The sequence below is a fragment of the Chaetodon trifascialis genome, chromosome 23 (genome assembly GCF_039877785.1).
Source record: "Chaetodon trifascialis isolate fChaTrf1 chromosome 23, fChaTrf1.hap1, whole genome shotgun sequence".
In the NCBI taxonomy this organism is placed as follows: domain Eukaryota; kingdom Metazoa; phylum Chordata; class Actinopteri; order Chaetodontiformes; family Chaetodontidae; genus Chaetodon; species Chaetodon trifascialis.
In genome coordinates this window covers 5,991,715-6,011,449 of record NC_092078.1, presented here as the reverse complement: position 1 = coordinate 6,011,449, position 19,735 = coordinate 5,991,715, and the positions used below count along the sequence as shown (strand labels likewise).

Below are 19,735 nucleotides of genomic sequence, written 5' to 3'. Positions count from 1 at the left end.
TCGGGCAGTTAAAACTAAAGTGAGTGCAGAATAAATTAAAGTATGAGTACCTCTAAAACTGTACTTTCCTCTTTGGGGATACAAATGAGTTAATATTTCATTTTGAGCCAAAGTTGGAAAGAGATGACGTTCAACAAACACAGACAGCACCTTATCCGCCATTTCTATACATAGATGGAGCATTATTGACTTATTATTGACTGTTTGCTGAGGCCTTGGTACAGCGTGTCGATTTCAGAGGTTCAAGGTCAGTCAGTTATCTACTCCAGCACACAAATGAACAGCATGTACAGCCTGGATAACCCTGATTTGGTCTTTATTTAGAGGTGGTTTTGCTCTGTCCCTTTCATCCAGGAATGTGTTTGTTTCAGAGGGAAGTTTGCCGTTTCCTCTAGCTTTTCATGCCCCTGATCATTTTTTGTTTCATACGCTACCCGCAGCACTACAATCTGCTTTAAATGTCTTTTCATCATCCAACCTTTTAGCTTTACTTGACAATAAATGCAGATGACAATGTGTTGTCACCACAAAATGAAACACATGCATGCTCCTCGGTTTTATGGTGCATTTTAGCAACTTCTCACACAGTATTTTTTGATTTTTGATTTTTGCTTTTCTTGCTATCTTACTATCCAACACCACAACCAGAATGAACACAGCGGAGCATTAACGGCAGGTACAGAGCCAGATATTGCCATGCTGAAGACAGGACTATTCAAAAAAAAAAAAAAGAGTTAATATTGTATTTAACAGGTTAGGCGGCCACAAACATGTCCCAAACTGAGTGCTAAATTACTCCTATATGCTGGGTGTGTAAACAAGTTGCTGTTTGCAAATTAAAAATATAAACTTATGCCTCTGTGTTGTTTACAGCTTGTTCTTCTGCCCTCTAGTGGCCAAAAATTGCATTCATTCAGCTTTAAACCTGGGTCAGGGATTAACAGTGATATTAAACCCTACAAAAACAGCCATAATCTTTCACTTATTTTTGTTAGCCAGCTAGCATGAAATAGCATAAAATAGGCTAACTAGCTAGCCGCCTGCTCAGGAGGCAAATTATATTAATTCCCTGTAGAAGTTTAGCTAGCTGGGATGCCGTGAGAGTCCTCAGGGAGATTTGACATGAATTCCGGTAGAGTGATAACTATTTTAGAATAGTTTAAATAATCTAAATCATTCTTTTAATAGCCATTTTTTAAAAAACTTTATTGGTCCATCTGTTCTGTCGACGCCACCCAGGCAGCTAAGCGACGTTGCCACCCAGTCCAGCCCGAAGTGCGGAGAAACTAACGCTAGCTGTTGGTTACAGGACGACCAGCGGTGGGAGGAGGATGGAGATGCCGGAGAAATAGCCGACGACAGAACATCGATTCTGGCGCTTCCCCACCAAACATCAGCAGCGACAGGCCATGATGTGAGTACGAAAGGTGTTTTTTCGGCTGGAAATGTGAAATTTGCTCGGATTTAGTCAGCATTTAGCCGCTAACGTCGACGCCGAGTCGGCTGTTTGCTGGACCGTTGGGCTCGCACTACATTTCTCGGCATAAAGTCGGTGCTTTCTGCGCTTTCTGCCCATGTTTTAGACTATTATCTGCGGTAACATTTGCTGTTATCTGTGGCTAAACGAGGTTTGTTTTTTAGAATACGATGGAGCTGCCTTACAACCGTCTGTAAACAGTTTGCAGTGGCATAATTTTGGAAGGGTCCCGTGATATAGAACTACCGTCCAGCACATAGCCGGGTCCCTCGCCCGTGTTTTCCGATGTTCGGCGGTTGAACGGCACAGTTTGACTCGACGAAATCTTGAAAACACTCTGTACGTATCACCAATATATACACTAAACTATCGGCGTCCTTACGAGTTTTTGTTTGACCCACATTAGGTAGCTTTATGTTTGGAAAGGAAACGAACTGGAACATAGACGGAGCCCACACCGGGCTCCGTTATGTTGTAGTGTGGCTTTGTTTTCATATTAATGAAGTCAGTAGGTGCTGTCATAACAGGAGAAACCTGCTTGTTCCACAGTAACGCTGCAAGTGATCTCTTGCAGCTTTACTGCAAGTTGTAGATGCCTTCATTCACTATGATTTTCATATGATGTAACCGCCTCTAGCTGTGAACACTGTTATTAGCCAGACCTGAGTGGATGAAACCTCTGACTGAAAGCTTGTGTTTTATAATGTCCTCTGAGTGCTGAATTTCACTGTCTAATACTACAAACTGACAAAAGAAAGCAACTCTGTGCATTTATGAAGTTGCAGTCATCAGGTGTTTTTGCTAAATCAGTAATCAACAATGCAATAAACTGAATATGCCAGTAATACATTCATTGCAAATCTGCCACTATTTTGACAACTGGTCAATCATTTAAGTAATTTTTCAAGCTGGTTCTGGCTTCTTAAATGGGCTTAAGAGGCTTCTCAGTGTTTTAAGTAATTGTTAAGTGAACTGCTTTGTTTTTTTGTTTGTTTTTGGACAAAATAAGCAGGCTTTTCACTGTCCTCTGATGTCTTTGAGGACAAATGGTTCATTAATAATGGAAGTAATTGAGTTGCGGTGTGGTGTGTATTTTACGGCTGGTTATTAAAAACAGCCTTCTTATCAGTTTGTTCCAGCTGCTGAGCATCTGGTCGCGCTGAGTGGCCTGCTTTGTCTCTGATTAACACGTGCCCATCACTTTCTTCTTTTCCAGTGAGATGTTTCAGGCCACAGAGCTGAAAACCAAATTGCCTTCTACTATCAAGAGATAGCCAGTCTGCTGGATGGAGACCCAGGAGGAATGACAGAGTCTCTTCCCCCATGGGCGATGCACCAACAGTCTGAGAAAATGCACTGGGCCGGCGGATCCGTGTTTCTGGTCCTAGCGACCCTTCTCGCCTCTCGCACCACCGGGGCCTTATCGGTGGACGTGGATGGAAACCGTACAAAGAATGGTACCACGACAGACGGCGGATTTGTCCCAGTTGTGTTCACAAAAGTGAGCCAGATAATCGCTCGGGAGGGCAGCTGCGTGCTGATTGATTGCAATGTTACCGGAGACCCGTTCCCCAGTGTTCAGTGGTTCAACTCCCATGGTGACCGCCTGGACACGGAGACAAACGGTGAGATAGATTTTACTGTTACTTTAAACCTGGTTTCCTGTTCTCTTTGTCACCAGTGCTGACGTCACTTGATTATAATTAATTAGCAGCAAACGCAGAAGAGCGTCAGGTTTGTTATTTACTATGAATAAGGCTTCTGATTGATAAGTCGATCAGTCAGTGCAGCTGTAGTGAACGTAGGAGACAGGAAGTGACCCTGAGGTCAGTGCTGTGCTGATTTTAGTCCTGGTTCCAGTCTGATAAGCCGCAGACGTTTCTCTTGTGAATCTTTAATCAGAGTGAAACCTGACTTTAGGAAAGACGGAGCCGACAGCCTCGAGCTCCTGAGGGAAATTCAGCTGAATTACTGCGCATTTTGTCCGGGAGCAGCGTTTTCGCACTGCGATGGCGGGCAGATTAGATTCAGGAACTCGTACAGAAAGTCGCTCTCGCTAATGATTTTCATTCAAGCCGTCTGAGTTTGAATGTTGTGATTCAGCTGAGGAGAAGCGCAGAGTGAAGAGCTGTTTGGATGCCTCGCCTGAGCCGACTTGTTGAAACTTGCCTTCAAAGAGCAGCGTCTGAACGGCCACACAGGTTTTCCCCTGGGTTTCACACACGAGCGCAGCTGATTGGTTCACAGTCAGCACCTTAACCCCTGAACCACCAGCTCTCTATAATTAGGAAAGTGTATTAAAAAAGGAGTTATAATTAGGAAAGGGCAGACTTTTACTCGGGCTGCTGCAGACTTGCTCTTACGATTGGGCAGCACATCAATCACATCACATGATCCGGTGGTGGAGGTAAAATTAGAAAACTTGCTCTCGCATGAAAAGGCGGATGGGCGGGACGCTGTTGTTGGCCCGGCTGCGTTTCCTGACCACCCGCTCATCGCCTCCAGAGGATCCCAGTGTGGGAAACTGATAGTGCTCACGGCGTAGAAGGTGGCAGAAGCATGTTTGTGGCCTCTTTGAGACTTCAGATGACAGATTTAGAGGCAGCCTCTGTGATATCTGTCCGTCTTCACTCCCACTCAGTGCAGACGGCGAGTAGCTGAGGAGGAGTTGCGGATGAATTCGCTCAGTTTGCTGCTTGTGGATGAGTCGTCCACAAAAGGCCAGCTCGGGACTAAACACAAACCCTAGAGTCTGTACAGCTTTTATCAGGAGCCGTTTACAACCAAAGGTAGAAAATACTAATGACTGTCAGCAGTGAGGAGTGTCAGTTAACCCGAACAAGCTTGACGCTGTTGAAAGACATTTTTGTGGTGGCTGTAAAAGTAGTTTTTCCCTGCTTTGAATGCAGTAACTTAAATTCTGTCCACCTACACCGTGATGGGGGGGCCAAACCTTGGCAGATAAAACAGCAACCTTAGGAGCTGAATTTATTTAAGGGGGTAGTTTGGCATTCAGGGAATTAAGCCTGATTTGGTCTCTTGCTGAGAGCCAGAGGAGAAGATTGACACCACTCTCACGTCTGTCTGTTAAATATCAATGCTTAGCCTGCAGCCTGTTAGCTTAGCTTAGCATAAAGACTGAAAAGTGACAGCTATCTCTGTCCAAAGGTGAAAAAAAAGCAACCGACTACACCAACGAGATATAAAGTGTTAATCGGTGAGCTTTAAAGATGTTGTGACCATTGGAAGAGCCAGGCTAGCTGTATCCCCATTTCCAGGCTTTGTGCTAAGCTAAGCTAACCAGCTGCTGCAGACAGATATCAGATTGATGTTGATCCTCTTATCTGACGCTCCACCAGAAAGCAAACGTGCAGATTTCTAACAAAAGTCAAATTATGTGACTGACCTGCACAAAGGCTGCAACACCACCATATTGGTCGATCGGTTTATCAGTCAAAACAACTTCCTCATCACCTTGATAAGAACTGATAACCACAAGCAAATACTGTGATTCTGTCTAAACTGCGGGCTGTAAACTGTACTCATGCTGTGGTTTGCACGTCTGAAGCTATTTGAACTATCACACTGTGTTAACATTCACTGTGACTGAAATGATCCTCATGGCTTCATGGCCTCGTGGGTGGGAGGCGATTAAATGACTGTAATGTTTGTAATTTAGGTAAACTGACCTTTTAATCATGTTTTAAGGCTTGCTTAACTTAACCTCTCCGACATGTAAACGGATAACTCTTGTTTTGATTATTCAAACCTCACACACAGAGCAGCCATGCCACCTATTTAAATATTGAAGGCTTGGCAGGAGAAATAGGATCTGTGCTGCTCTCCTGTCTGAACTCACAAACAGGTTTATGAAATATACATCATACACCAAGACGGCGCATGCTGAACATGAAGTGAAGGTTAAGATAAGCACAGATTGAGGCTGAGACGTGAGCTCACAGTGCATGCTGCTGCTTTAAGGACTGGCATTAACAAATTGCTGCAAGGTCGTTTTTTTTTTTTTTTTTTTTTGTTGCTTTATAAATACGTTTGCCAGAAACAGCCTGTTCCTTTGAGCTGTTAGACTCCATAAAAAGAGCGTAGAAGCACAACGTAAGCAAATCTGAGTGAGCAAGTTCCTCGCAGAAAGCAGTAAACATCAGCTGCAGCTGGAGCTGCAGAGGACAGTTTCCTGTGGATTCACGCAGCAGGGAAACATGCGCATGAAGAAGATTTTCAGGGTTTAAACTTTGACCTCAGACTGAGTTAATGGGCTGCATGTTGAGTGGGTCAGCGAATAATCATGTTTTTAAAAGCAAAGTCCCTTTTTCCACTTATTTTTACTGCATTGTGATGGATTAAAGTTTGTATTTGTACTGTGATCGCACACATTTTGAGAACTTGTCAAACAGTGGCTGGTTGTGACATGTAGTTAAATAAAACTATGGTCTTCATTTTCATAGCCGTATCAGCGAGGAAACACTGTAGCCACCAAATTAATAGTTAAGCTCTCAGGATGTGGAACAACCGCAAAAACATTACGTCGGGAGGAGAAACACGAGCGGTCAGACCGTCGTACCAATCAAACCCAGGCTGGGACTAACCATGGTTCTCCTTTAATGAGTTGGCAGTTTGTTGTTGGTCAGTGTGCGGTATATTCATGAGCTCTCTGTCTGTCTGTAGGTGGGAAGTGGTGGTTGTTGGACGGCGGCGTCCTCAACATCACCAGCATCGAGTTCGCAGACCGTGGAAAGTACACCTGCATGGCGTCCAACGTTCACGGCAGCTCTAACTGCACGGTGACGCTGCGCGTGGTCTTCACTAACGGGGACATGGGCGTGTACTACATGGTCGTCTGCCTGGTCACCTTCACCATCATCATGGCCCTGAACGTCACGCGCCTCTGCATGATGAGCAGCCACCTGAAGAAGACTGAGAAAGCCATCAACGAATTCTTCCGCACAGAGGGCGCCGAGAAGCTGCAGAAGGCCTTCGAGATCGCCAAGCGAATCCCCATCATCACCTCGGCCAAGACGCTGGAGCTGGCCAAGGTGACGCAGTTCAAGACCATGGAGTTTGCACGGTACATCGAGGAGCTGGCTCGCAGCATCCCGCTGCCGCCGCTCATCATGAACTGCCGCACCTTCATGGAGGAGATCTTAGAGGTGGTGGGGGTGGAGGAGATGAGGCACACCTTCGTCAGGCAGGCGCCCGAGGGCTGCCGCGAGGGGCCGAGCAGGGCCATCGGAGCGAGGGACGTCTTCACCATCCTGCAGGAGAGGGAGAGAGAGCGAGGGCGGGAGAGGGAGCGCAGTGAATCGCCCGCCGCCGACTCAGACAACTCCTCAGTCCACGAGCAGCCGCAGCACATCGCCATCCAGGTGTCGGTCCACCCGCAGCTCGCCGTCGGCGGTTACTGCAGCATCGAGTCTCCTCAGCCAGAGGCCACGCCCTCCTCCCCTCCGCCGCTGACTCCTCTCCACCACGAGGCGCAGCCTGAGGCGGAGGACGACGACAGCAAGCAGGCGGCGCCCGAACTGACGGACGCGAGTAAGACCCCGCCCTGCCAGGTGTTCTACGAGAGCCATGTGTGACGAAACAAACGGGCCCTGGAGGAGTGACGAGTTATCTGCTATGCATTTCCACTTGAAGACAAAAAAAAAAAAAAAAAAAAAAGGTCAAGAAAACATTTTTAATTTCTCATTTCTGAAAAAAAGAAATTTTTTTTTTTTTTTATCTTTCCTGAACGGAACAATCTGTTGAAACCTTTCCGGGCTGTTCTACTGAGAATCCATCGTGAGCTTTTTAGACACTCTGGACTTTCATGATTGAATGTACACGGGAGGGTAATCAATACTACCACCAATGTAACAGGCAGCGAATTGTAACAGGACGTTTCCTGTGTCGAGATTTTCACAGCTCAGACTATTATTTAAAGAATTGGGGTACTTCGCCCTCGGGGGAGGATGATTCTTCACCTTTTAGTTTCTTACAGTGCTCGGGTTTTTACGACCAACTCCAGAAATCTGCCTCAAGCTGCTCTTCATGCCGTTTCTTCAAACCATGAAAGCTCAGCCTCCGTCGTCCGCTCAAGAATTGACATCCAGCTGCTGTCTCAGCTGATCCGCTGTTATTGTACAATGTCCTGCTCACCCTGACATGCATGCTGGACTGGAAACAGATTGGAGAGTTGGGTCATCGTTTCATGATTGTACGGCCTGCTGTGTTCAGTGAGCCGGGTAAATCTCTGTACAGTATATTTCCTGATTGGCTCACACACACCTCTGGGTAGAGTTCTTGTCCGTTTCCTTTGAAATATTTTAAGAGTATTATTATTATGACCCATCGTGGTGTGATTTTGTTTCTCGGCTAGTTGAAGCAGGTTTTCGTTCTTCCTCCTCTGCCATGTGCTCTCGTAGTTTTTCTTTTAATTTAATTCCTGACCTCATCTCAGCATCGTCTTGCTTCTGCAGAGGCTTTACAGTTTCTACTGCGTGTGGACGCGGACAGCAGGGATGTTGGACGTCTTTCTCTGGGACTAAAAGGACTCTTTTCCTTCTTCCTCTTGCTTGGCTCACGGTCCAGTCTGTGGCGGAGACGAACTGAACTGGATGCTGTTCTGCTTTTACCGGTGCTCTTGAGATGCCTCTTTTTTTGTAGTGAATGGAAGTGCTGTGTTTAAAAAAAAAAACAAAAAAAACAAACCTGGTTTACACTGATTGGTCAGTTTTTTTTTCATCCTTCTTTGTGAGTTTATTTGAGGGAAATTTACTGGTATTAGTGGGAATATTTTATGGCATCCAAACGTCCTCATAGATGGACGCTAATAATACAAGACAGGCTGTCTTTTGTCAGGGCATGGGTAGCCATGGTTACAGGCTCGTCTCCACTGACAAAGGTGAGGGAGGACATGGGTGCAGACCGAGCGGGAAGACATTCTGCCTGTTAAACTACATGTGTCAATAAGAATGAACTCTGCTGTGTTGATCAATGAACGAGTTCACCTGGTCTGACATTTTCAGCTTGAACCAGCCGTCAGTCTGCGCCTGCTGGCACGGCTCTCCTGATCTCTGATAAACATCTGCAGTAGTAACAGTATGAGGAAGTAAAAGTAATCGCTCTGTCGAGATAATGGAACGATTAACTGGAGATAACAGAATAACTGTTACATGGCCGCTCTAGGTGTTCATACAAACAAAGCAGGATTATCCGCTGATGAAGGCCACAAGATTCCATCAAAAGCTCCAAAACAAAGCAAACAAACAAACTTTGGACTCATATTTCTTGAAGTTAGAAGTATAATTTTGATACTGAACAGCCAAAAACAGGCCAAGAAAGTCAAATCCAGAGTGAATCTGTGGAGAAACTTTTAAGGAAAAACCCAAATTAAACACCACCACGCACGCTGTGCAACTTGAATCTCTTTCCTCCTTTTAATTTAAAACAAAATTTAATCTTTTACATATTTCGTTTTAAATGTACAATCAAACAATGTAATCATACATAAAATTCTTCATAATAATGCACAACTCTATCGACACTATTCATAAATTAAAAAAAAAAAAAGAAGGGAAAAACCATCGAGATCAGTATGAAACACAACGTTAGGCAACACCACTGGTTAACAAGGACGATGGCCCGCGGCCCGCGGCCTCCAGCGGGACAGTCGCTGCAACGGAAACGAGTACACAGGACGAACCCGACCTTCCTCGCGCTCTCACACACTCGCACACACACGCCGACTGCTGCCACTCAACAGGTAAGGTGCTACCGTTTGTCGCCGTCACTGAAGAGCAGGTTTCTTTTTCTGGGTTTTTGGAATAAAATTTGCATGAAAAGCCAAAAAAACCTTCACCAGGCACGGAGCAAGACTCGACCTCAGCTGAGATGATCGACAGGATGTGAGGAATTAAAAGGCAAAATAAAACCTTCCTTTACACAAAATTCACTGTTTGGGGCGCGATAGCTCATTCTTGACCTTAGAAGCAGCAGTTAGACACAAACTTAAGGTCCAGTGACTGATCAGCTCCAGAGCTTTTGACTGGGTGAAACCGTCTTGATCAGGAAGAACGCGCAGATGTTTGAACATCTGCTCACAGCCAGTCTGAACCCTCTGCTGAGGTAAAGGAAGTAAACGCTGCACGTGAGGATTTACAGCTGAACTCTGGTTTGCGCTGCTCTCATTAGGATTAAAATGTTCGTTTAGGACTAAAAAAAACGCAGAAATATTAACTTGGGCTAATTTAACACGATGAGGCTCAAATAATTAAAAATAACTGCTAGTTTTAAAATAGTTTAGATCTCAGGCCTCAGCTTCCACCCATCTGGCACACAATGCAGGTTAAATCAAACGCCAAGTGTCAGGAAGTACTATTGAACCAAAGTGACGTGGACATAAAGTGTGTCTTTACTTTGTGAAATTAAGTTTCCGTCGGTGAATCAGGTTCATGGCGTCCAAAGACGGATGGAGTGTTCGACCCGGAGACAAGACGACGGCCTGGTGAACTGAACGAGACGAACAGGAGCTTCGTCTGGAAACAAAAGACGATCTGTCCCAAAGACGCGCTCAGGTTACAGGGAAAGAAAAGAAGTCACCGTGCAGCGTCGACGCCGTCCTTCTCCAACTTTAACCGACCGCTGGAGACAGTGCAGATTTCCAGAAAGCTCATTGATTATACGATCAATAATCTAAAAGCAATAACTGTTTGAGGAGAAGATGGGATTTATTTGTTTTCCTGTAACAGAGAACACAGAAGAACTCCACCTGGACTTTTTTTTTCCTCTACTTGCACACTTGACCTGCGCGCGCGCACACACACACACACACACACACACACACACACACACACACAAAGCTCAAGCTGACTCAGAAATGAAAACACTCACAGAGGGTCCTACTTTTTCACGTTTTCCTTCTGAAGGGGAACAGTTTTTGTTCTTGAAATGCAGTACCCATCTATGTCTATGTCTCTCTCTCTCTCTCTCTCTCTCTCTCACACACACACACACACGTCATAGCCATCTCTTTTAGTCAAACGTGCACGCGGGTGAGCAGCCGTGTGCGTTTTCGGGGTGAGGAGCAGGTGCATCCGGGCTGGAATGTAGTGACGCTAGGGGCGCGCACACACTCACACACACACATTCAAACACACACATACGCACAGTTAATTCACAGGTAAACGATGTATTTCTCTGCAGGACGGACAGGTCTGTGTGTGCAGGGTTGGGGGCGGGGGGCTGTTGAGGAAAGTGTATTTCCACAGAGGCCTGGAGGTTTCAAGGTCCCTCATCGCGTCCCTTCTTGGCGGTTCATTCCGACCTTTGACCCCAGCCAGGCGACCACAGGACAAAGGTGAGGCACGTGAACAGTGCAGACAGGTGTATCTTTACAGGCGGGGGAGTCTCGTGTGAGTGTGCAGGGAGAGAGAGCATGCATGTCTGAGGTGTCTGCAAGTGCAAAAGTGTGTGTTTTTGTCATTTTCTGTGTGTGTGTGTGTGCGCGTGTGTGGAAAAAGTGCATTCTTCATGTGTGTGCCTTCGAGCCCCGTGACCTCCTCGTGTCCTCAGCAGCCAGAATGATAATAAAGTTTTGTTTTGTTTTTTTAAATCACGTCTTTTCGTTCTCACGGCCGGTAAAAGTCTGTGGGGGCCACAGTCAGTCGGCGAGGTTCAGGGTCTACAACGCTCAGAACTAAACAGAAAAAAACAAAAAAAAACAAGGTCCGAATGTCAGAGATTGGAGCTGTCCAGGAGGCGCACCTCCTCCTCGTCCTCGCAGTCGTCTCCCCCTCCCCCCCAGCCGTCCTGGAAGGAGCGGATCAGTTGAACATGATGGACTCGGGATCTTGGTTCGCCATTTGCGCCATGTGACGGAGGATATCTTTTTTTGTGATAATACCAAGAAGCCGCCTGCAGGGGGAGACAAAGGAGAGGGAGGAGGGGGAAAGAAGAGGAGGTTTAGAGAAGTGAGGAGGCGCTGCTGGTGCGCAGCCGGAGTGAAGCAGAGAAAACACTGTCGTGTTTTTGTTGGCATGTTTTGAAGTCTGCAATCAAGGAGAAGATTTGTTTTCTCTGACGTGAATCGTGAAGTCAAATTGAAAACACTGATCGACGAAGCCAACAAGAACACGAGTCCCTGAGGAAGCAAAAGTCAGCAGGAGGAAGAGGAAGGAGGTGAGTGACCGGAGGAAACGGGGATGAAGGCAGGTCTGAAACAGCACCTCCGCTCCCGGAGGGCAGGGTGTCGTTTCAGGCGCCGCCTCGGCCGCCGGTCCGAAAAAGCCGGTGAGGAGGAGAAACTGGATCCTACAAGGAGAGGAGAGGAGTGAACAGGAGGTGGAGGAGAGTTAGAGCCCCTGAGGAGGAGGAGGAGGAGAGAGGACGCCCTCGTCACAGGAGTCTGGAACCATTTAAGGGGATGTTTGATGAGTTTTTATAGAGTTTTTAATCTAGACAAAACATTATTTTCCATTAAAGGTGCAGGGGGAATGAGTCTTACCAAACGTCTTATGTCGCCTACAAACCCGCTTTTTAAATATATTTCACAGCTACAACATTTAGAAATGAATAAAAATTGAGCAGAAGAAGTATGAAATATGTAGTGAACACTGCAGATGTGCAGCGGGGTTCACAGCTGCACTCACGACAGCTACTTTCCAAATCCCAGGCTTGTTTCTTGTTACTGTTGGCTCGCGCTGCAGCCCTTAAAAAGCACGTACTGCTGTGTACAGGATGCACACAGCAGGGACTGGACATCACGCCTCGAGCTTCGACCCTCCTGCTCATCAGTCGCGGTCTGCGGCACCAAATTTAAAGCAAAAAGCAAAAAGCATGCAATCTGGAGCACAGCTGCAGTCTATCTGGGTCAGGACGGCCAGAAAAGCGTGCTGGCTTGCATGCTGCATTTGACACACTACGAGTTGGGACTTGCTAAATCTTTTCCGGCTTGCTAAAGAGTGCGGTGGTGGTCACAGTGTGAGACAGCTGTGATGGGGCAATCAGTATTTCCACATGATGATGGTGATGTGAGCAGTTTGACTCGTGTGACAGAGCTGCCTCCTCCTCCTCTTCTCTCTTAACTATTTACCTGATGACCCAGGTGGCCAGACTGGGTGTGACTGCAGCAGGTTTCTAAATATTCAGTTAGTGAAGGTTATTCCTGCTGATTCAAGAGCACGCCGCAGGCTGAGGTCTTCGATTTGCCCGCTGTTGAAACATTAGAAATAACCACGAAGCTCTGACTCTCGTGCTCTTGAATTCAGCCGTGAACGTAGCTTCATCTGAATCCTGGAAAAGTGCATCCAAAACAAGTGCAGACAAACATGTGAACCCAGGTCTGAGCTGAGATGGCCTGTGGGGGAGGGTGAGGGAGGGGTTAGAGCTACAGCTACTGAGCAGCAGGAGGGGTGAAACACCGGTGATCAGACCCGGCTCTCCCAACGGCTGCTGAGACCCACGACTGCTCTCGCTCATTTCCAAACCAGTGAAATCAACAGAGGCGGTCGCAGAGGTTTGGGATGCCAGGTACAGATCAGCGTTTACATGAAGGGGCAGCAGGTGGAGGCAACGCTGCCTGTAAGCCAGCGGTGTCCAGCGCTGCTTCATCCAGGTGGTGACTGGAAACTGGAAGGACTCTTCAGTGTTTGTTTTCCTCTACTTAGAAGGACATGAACGTGTTTATCTGCTGTGAAGAGGACGGGACACCGCTGGCTAAGAGGAAGCATTGGCAGGTTAAAGCACAGAATTAGTAACTACTTCATCCAGGTCGCTAACTAGCCGGGCCGCTACGGCACCAATCAGCACAACAAGGTCACTGCACCACAGCATTCGCTAACGCTACAGAATGAGGGAAGTGTGGCAATGAATCGCTATCGCTAAAGGTCCACTCCCTCCCTTCGACTAGCCAAGACCACCCTCTGAAATGCATTAAAACAACGGCAGTCCGCTCTCCCAAGGCGGCTAGCTACTCGCCGAGTGGTTGTAAAGGCGACAGGTCAGATGTCGTCAATCTGCGGAGACCCAGGGCGAAACGGTGGGGTCGATAGTGGAGGGGTAAAAAAAACAAAAAGAGGAAAAAAAGCAGTCGTTAATGTCGGCAGAAAACTGAGGGCGGGTGACTTCTCAAAATGAAATGAGCTACTGTTGTGAAGGGAGGATGGGAAACACACAACAGGCAACACGACTGCACACATGCTGAGGAGTGACATCACTGATGACATCTCTGATCGCACACAATGATCTGAGTGACGCCTAAACACAGCTGCTCTACGAAGCGTCTACATGTCAGAGATTTAGCTTAGCGAACAGCTCATCGAGGTGCTAGTATGATGCAGCTGACACGACACAGAGCAGAGCCACAGCAGGGGATGAGCCGCAGAGCTGCACTCTGCCAGTCCGCCGAGCCCTTTTCAGACATGGAGCCTCGCCGGCTTCGACGGTCTTAAGTGAATGCTTCTTGACACAGAGTTTGGGTCGAGTTTGAAGATGACAACTCTATTAACGGGGAGGTTTCACAAAGCTCAAACTCGACCATTCGGGACTGAGCTGCACTGCTCGCATGATACTTCTCCAGAGTTGGACAATAACGACAGGATGGAGGAAAAGTTTTCTCACCAGTTACATCAGTGACGGACTTTAAAAACTTATTTTGGAGGACTTTAATTAATGACCATTGTTAGCATGAGGGACGCTCTGCTTCTCAGTCAACCCAGATTTCATACGTTTTATCATCAATGTCGTCGTTTATCATATGAAATGAAGGATTCAGCTGCGTCTTCTATGTCCTACAATGACAAAATGTTTGATCACATTCAATTTGCTCACGTACTGTTTGAGCCGTTTGTCTTGAATTACAGCTAAAACCACATTGAACTCATTCTTCTGGGCCGATCTGACATTGAAAACCTTCTACAACCAGTTCAAACTGGCTCAACTGCAGCGTTTCATTGTCCATTAAACTGATTTTAAGGGTCAAAGGTCATTCCTGAAAATGGTTTGACCAAACAGTCACAGATGGAGGTGGAACAGGAGGCTCACTGAAGCGCTGACGAAGCCTTTAGGTTTCCGTTAAACACATTTAAGGATTGAAGCGCACGTCTGAAAGGGGCTCTGGACGGATGTGGGTGACAGTTCCCATGGAGGTCCGACATTACGGGACCCCCAAAACACAACAAAGCTTTTCTATGCAATCACTCATCAAATCTGCTACTGCTACCAGCGATGAAGATGAGGTCAGGGGGCGTCTATCTACGGATGTTTCTCTGAGATGAACCACTTCATTAGAGGTGAATCCACACCAAACCAACCCACGAACAGCAGAGTGCGAACAGTCAGGGACAGAAGAAGAAGAAGAGGAGGAGGAAGGCTTCACGTTCAGCTGGGAACTGTCAACAGTTTTCACACCAACTTTCATGCATCCCTCTTAAGAGGCGGAGCCTAAGAGACAGGTGCGAAAGTGGAGGAGGAGGAGGGGGGGTCACATGGTAAAGGGGGCGGGGCTAGTCACCAGGGGCTCCGTGTGCTGCTTGAGCTCCTCCAGATGCTCTAATATATTCTTCTTTGTGATGATGCCCAACACAATCCTGAAACACACACCTGTTACTCGGTAAACTGCCCGACAACAACAAACAAACAAACAAAAAAATGACAAACAGAAGAGAGACAGAGAGAGAGCAGACAGCAGCAGCACAAAACATACATAACAGGTGTAACTTAAAATGTGAAAGTCAACGTTAACACAAAGAACAACTCAAAATTACAACAACTCAGTTAACACAAAAACAACAAAAGTTTACAATGTTAGAAACTGATTTCACGTGTTGTGACGGACGGTGAGCACGTCTACGCCTTTAACTGTGAGGTTCAAAGTTTCGGGCCTGACTGCTGCTCCTTTGATTACATCATCTTATTGCGGCTTCTTCTTCTGTGATCCTTTAATAGCTCCTGACTGGAAAGCTCACGCCCACGATGCACCCGACAGCTAACATTCACACGACAGCAGTGGATGGAAATGTGCACCAATTCTCTAGAAATAAGCTAAAAAATTGTGCTGAATTTGTATTGAAAATGTTCCAAAATAAGTCTGATGATATTATATATATAACAAATCAAAACCAGCAATTAATTGATCCGAGTTATCTGACCATCCACTGAGCGACATGTAAGATCATTACAGTAAACATGGGCACTGTTTATTACTGGTTACTGGTTTATTAAGTCCATCTCTCAGACGCTGTTTGGCTGCTGTAAATACTCACTAGAGCATGAAATGTGTATTAATCCATGAGAAAATAGTCCCCATGATTTACCTCTTGTGTAAGAATGAATGTGCTGAGTGGGCACTGACAGGGCGGAGAGGTTTGTAAATTAAAAGACTTAAACGTAAAGATGTAAATAAAAACAAAGAGTGCTGCACAGCTGTCACAGCAAACTGACTGTTAACAGCTGCTCGGCTCAAACCGTCCTGTAATTCCTGGTTCACGCCAGCAGGTGGCTCTCTGCAAAACCTCCACAAGACCTTCTGAGTCCGATCATGAGACGTTTAGTTTCAGAGCACACATTGGCGGACTGACCTGACAGACTACGCTTCCCAGCATGATGCCTGTTATGTAGTTGCGGTTAGTTTCAGCAGCTCGGTCTCTTCTGTGGAGACCGTCGGTTATTGTTCGGTGGGGAGGGGGGGTGAAGGGAGTGCAGCACAGCGGTTCGGCCAGGCCATGCAGATTACAGGGCAAACCCAGGGATCTGAGAGTGCATGCAACACCAGACGGTGTGTGCATGTGCTTGTGCAGCGTTTAGTTGATCGTAACGACGCCAGAGAGAAGGATGTGAGAGGGATTCGCCTCCGGTTCGTCCGGCACATCCTTCCTCTTCAGACAGACTTACCCGTTGTGAGTGACCAGGCACTGGCGCAGCCCCAGCTTTCGGAAGATGTCCACCACGATCTCCATGGGGGTGTGGTCGGTGACGGTGAAGGGGCTCATGTCCAGGATGGAGCGCAGTTTGAGGGGCCGGGGGCTGTCGGCCGGCAGGGTGGGTGCATGCTGGGTGAAGTACACCCTGGAGTTCAGCATGATGCCCTCCTGCTTGCGGCGAGCATTTTCTGTTGAGAAAGGAATGAGAAAATCCAGAGATATGGAAAGGAGACATTTTCCATTACTATCTATCAATCCTTTCTCATACATGTGCAGGGGGAGCAAACTGGGCTCAGCGTAATGTCGAGTTACCGATAGCGATGGTGATGTCCCTGCGCAGAGCAAAGCCCACCAGCCTCTGGGACTCCTTGGACACTATCACGGGGAAACCATTATAACTGGTTTCATTGATGGTGGCCTGCAGCTCCTCCACCGTCAGGTCGTCCTGCGTCAGCACCGCTAACGGCGGGTCGCTGCGTCGGGGCCTCATCACCTCCCTGGCCAGCGTGGTGTGCGTGAATTCCTCCTTGGCGTCCAGGAAGGGGTACCCGTTCAGACGGATGTGGGCCTCGTAGATTCCCTCTCGGCCGAACGCGTCACCCACCCATTTGCTGGTCATGACGGCGGCCATGAGGGGGACGATGTATTCCAACCCGCCGGTGAGCTCGAAGACAATGACGACCAGGGAGACGGTCATACGGGTCACACCACCTGAGGAGACGGGCGGGTTTGAACGCGAGCACGTTAGCTTAATGTGACTTTAATATTTACCAGCATGAACATTAAGATGTTAAACATGCAGAGAGTGAAATGCATCATGGTTTAGTAAAAGACAGTCAATTGAGAGGGTGAGAATTTGTTTCTCATCTAGGCTCCTGAACTATAAACCTGCAAAAACAAGGAAATTCATCTTCCTGTAAATCTGATACTGCAGAGTAGCAGAACTGCCCGAAATGTTCTGATGCAACCAGATATGAAGAGGACAGCAGTGTACCATCCAGAGAAACATGTGAGGGTCAGCAGTGCGTCTGTCTCATAGTAAATCTCATCATCTTTCAGCTGATGACTGAAAAACAAACACGCATCGAGGCGAACCGGTCCCGCCGACTCACCCAGACATGCTGCGGCCCCCACCATGGCGTAGAGCCCTGGAGTGATGCAGTCGGCTCCCACCTCGCACCACTCTTTGAACAAGAACCAGTCGTGGTGGTAATAGGCGAGCTGCTCCATGGCGATGCCGACGATTCGCCCTGCGATCGCCCCGATGGCCATGCTGGGGATGAACAAACCCGATGGTACCTGCGGATGAGAAGCAAGAGCTGGTTTTAGAAAAAGACATGCGGAGGAAAACACCTGACCTGTTAAGAAAAAAAAAAACATCCAGGGATCACACCTTAAGCCCAAAGGTGAATATGGTCATGATGATTTTGAAGATGAGCGCCAGGCAGAGCTGCCACATGGCGGCGTAGACGCCGGGCCCTGCCGGCCGGTTGGGGTTGTCGGTGAAGGCCTTGCTGCCGTTCATCTGGCTGCGGTACTGGCAGAGCTGCGAGGACTCCAGCGGGCCGCAGTCGGTGAACAGCTCCTTTATCAGCTCGCTGGTGTTCTGACGCGTGTACGGGTTCGGAAAGGCAACCACAGCCGTGATGGCCGCCACCAAGATCACCTCCAACACCGGGTACTTTCCTGAAGAGAGGGACGACGCAACATGTCAGACTGCTGGAGGAACAGCACATTCCATTCTTAGATTCCTAATTTGGCTTTATTCTGGATGAAGCATGTTCAGATTAAGACATGCAGAATATCTCAGCTGCACTTTGTGACACATGCCGTCTTCCCTGTTCACGCTCGTCTCTGCTCACTGCGAACAAACCAACTAGCTAACACTTTGCAAGGCTGCAGAAGAGACGCGTGCACAAAATATTTGGAAGCATCCGACTGCTGACAGTGATCTTCCAGACAGCCCCACCATTTCTAACAACTACCTTCACCCTCCAGCACCTGGGCTGGCTGTGACATATCACCGTTTCGAACCGTGAATCAAGTCAAAGCACTTGCCGAAGCGCGTCAGCTTGCGCCGCCGGCACCACGCGATGTTAGCTCGGATGAAGAAGGCTCCCCACAGGCCTCCGAAAACTCCCAGAAGGATGAAAGGGATGAGCTCAAACAGGTACCACGGCGTGTGGTACTCCACATAGAACAGCACCAGGCGGCTGTTCCCGAACGGGTTGATGGAGCGCAGGACGAAGGCCGCCACCAGGGCAGCGAAGAAGGAGCGCCACAGCGTCTTCAGAGGGAAGTAGTAGCTCACCTGAGAGAGATGGAGGAGAGTTGACATGATTAGCTGAGGCTGAAGTGCTTTCAAAAGTCATTTCTGGTCATTTCATGAGTCTACAAAACGTGTGCTGCACCTCCTCCAAACTGAAGAGCACTCCTCCAATCGGGGCTCCAAAAGCAACAGACACCCCAGCTGCCGACGCAGCTGAGAGAACCTGGGGGACAAAACAAACGCACCTCAGCTGATGTGATGGGTCACAAAGAGCTAAATGGTCATATACTGTAACAGCAAAACACCGAGGGGGGGGGGGGGGGGGTAAAACATCGACTTCTTCTCTCGCACCTCTCGTTTCTTAGCTTCGTTCTTGCTGTACTTGGGGAAGAGGTAGGAGAAGATGTTCCCACAGCAGCAGGCCACGTGGACCAGGGGGCCCTCCTTCCCGAGGCTGAGGCCGGACGCCACAGCCAGCACCAGAGTGATGGTCTTGATCATCAGGGTCCACTTGCCCAGGTAGCCCCGGATGATGAACCCACTCAGGATGGTCTTGATCTGAGGAGAGAGGGGGAGGAAGAGGAGGAAGCTGGAGATTAAACTCAAGAAACAAGGTGCGGTTTGATTCCTGCTGCAGACAACGCTAAACACTTAAGTTCATTCTTGACCTTATAAATACTAATTTTTAAAAGTTTTATAAAACAATCCCAGTTCAGATTTGTTTATAGCTGCTATCGACAGGGTGAAAAATTAACTTTTATGGTGAAGCCAGCACGGATGTGGAGTCAATAAAAGAGCTGCAGAGCTCACATCAGTGGATCCACGATCATGACAACAACACGAACGGTGTCTGCTGATGAAGACCAGGTGATACGTTTGGAGGGAAGACAGTGAGTGGACCTGAGGGCTTTTTGTTTTCTTTATTTACTGGGGCTTTAGCTGCATCTCTATCTCTTGATCGAAGTCACACACTTTGCTCGGCAATGCAGTTGCACCTCGCTTGTTCCCATGGCAACAAAGCTCAGAGCGCTCGGCTAAAAAATGGCTTTCTCGCAGCACGGGCGAACCTGTCACATC

At 47.7% G+C, this 19,735-nt stretch overlaps 2 protein-coding genes across 8 annotated transcripts in view; one reads left to right on the top strand and one right to left on the bottom strand.

Annotated features, from left to right (window-relative positions):
- Positions 1-1,090: 1,090 nt before the first annotated feature.
- mfap3l (microfibril associated protein 3 like) lies at positions 1,091-9,030 on the top strand. The gene is made up of 3 exons (XM_070993599.1): positions 1,091-1,414; positions 2,694-3,102; positions 6,161-9,030. The coding sequence occupies exons 2-3, from the start codon at positions 2,781-2,783 to the stop codon at positions 7,069-7,071; spliced, it is 1,233 nt and encodes a 410-aa protein (XP_070849700.1). The 5' UTR covers positions 1,091-1,414; positions 2,694-2,780; the 3' UTR covers positions 7,072-9,030.
- The window catches only part of clcn3 (chloride channel 3), a 32,766-nt gene continuing 21,918 nt past the window's right edge, over positions 8,888-19,735 (bottom strand). For 3 of the 7 annotated variants that reach the window (XM_070993588.1, XM_070993594.1, XM_070993589.1), the window contains 9 exons: positions 19,010-19,216; positions 18,801-18,881; positions 18,448-18,700; positions 17,783-18,075; positions 17,502-17,688; positions 16,702-17,100; positions 16,361-16,577; positions 14,982-15,057; positions 9,927-11,386 (listed from right to left, as the gene is read on the bottom strand). In XM_070993588.1, coding sequence (XP_070849689.1) covers positions 11,207-11,386; positions 14,982-15,057; positions 16,361-16,577; positions 16,702-17,100; positions 17,502-17,688; positions 17,783-18,075; positions 18,448-18,700; positions 18,801-18,881; positions 19,010-19,216 — 1,893 coding nt within the window. In that variant the 3' untranslated portion in view covers positions 9,927-11,206. Of the gene's footprint in view, positions 11,387-13,162; positions 13,486-14,981; positions 15,058-16,360; positions 16,578-16,701; positions 17,101-17,501; positions 17,689-17,782; positions 18,076-18,447; positions 18,701-18,800; positions 18,882-19,009; positions 19,217-19,735 lie in introns of those variants that run through there. The other 4 variants (XM_070993592.1, XM_070993596.1, XM_070993593.1 and 1 more) reach the window with 3 other exon arrangements.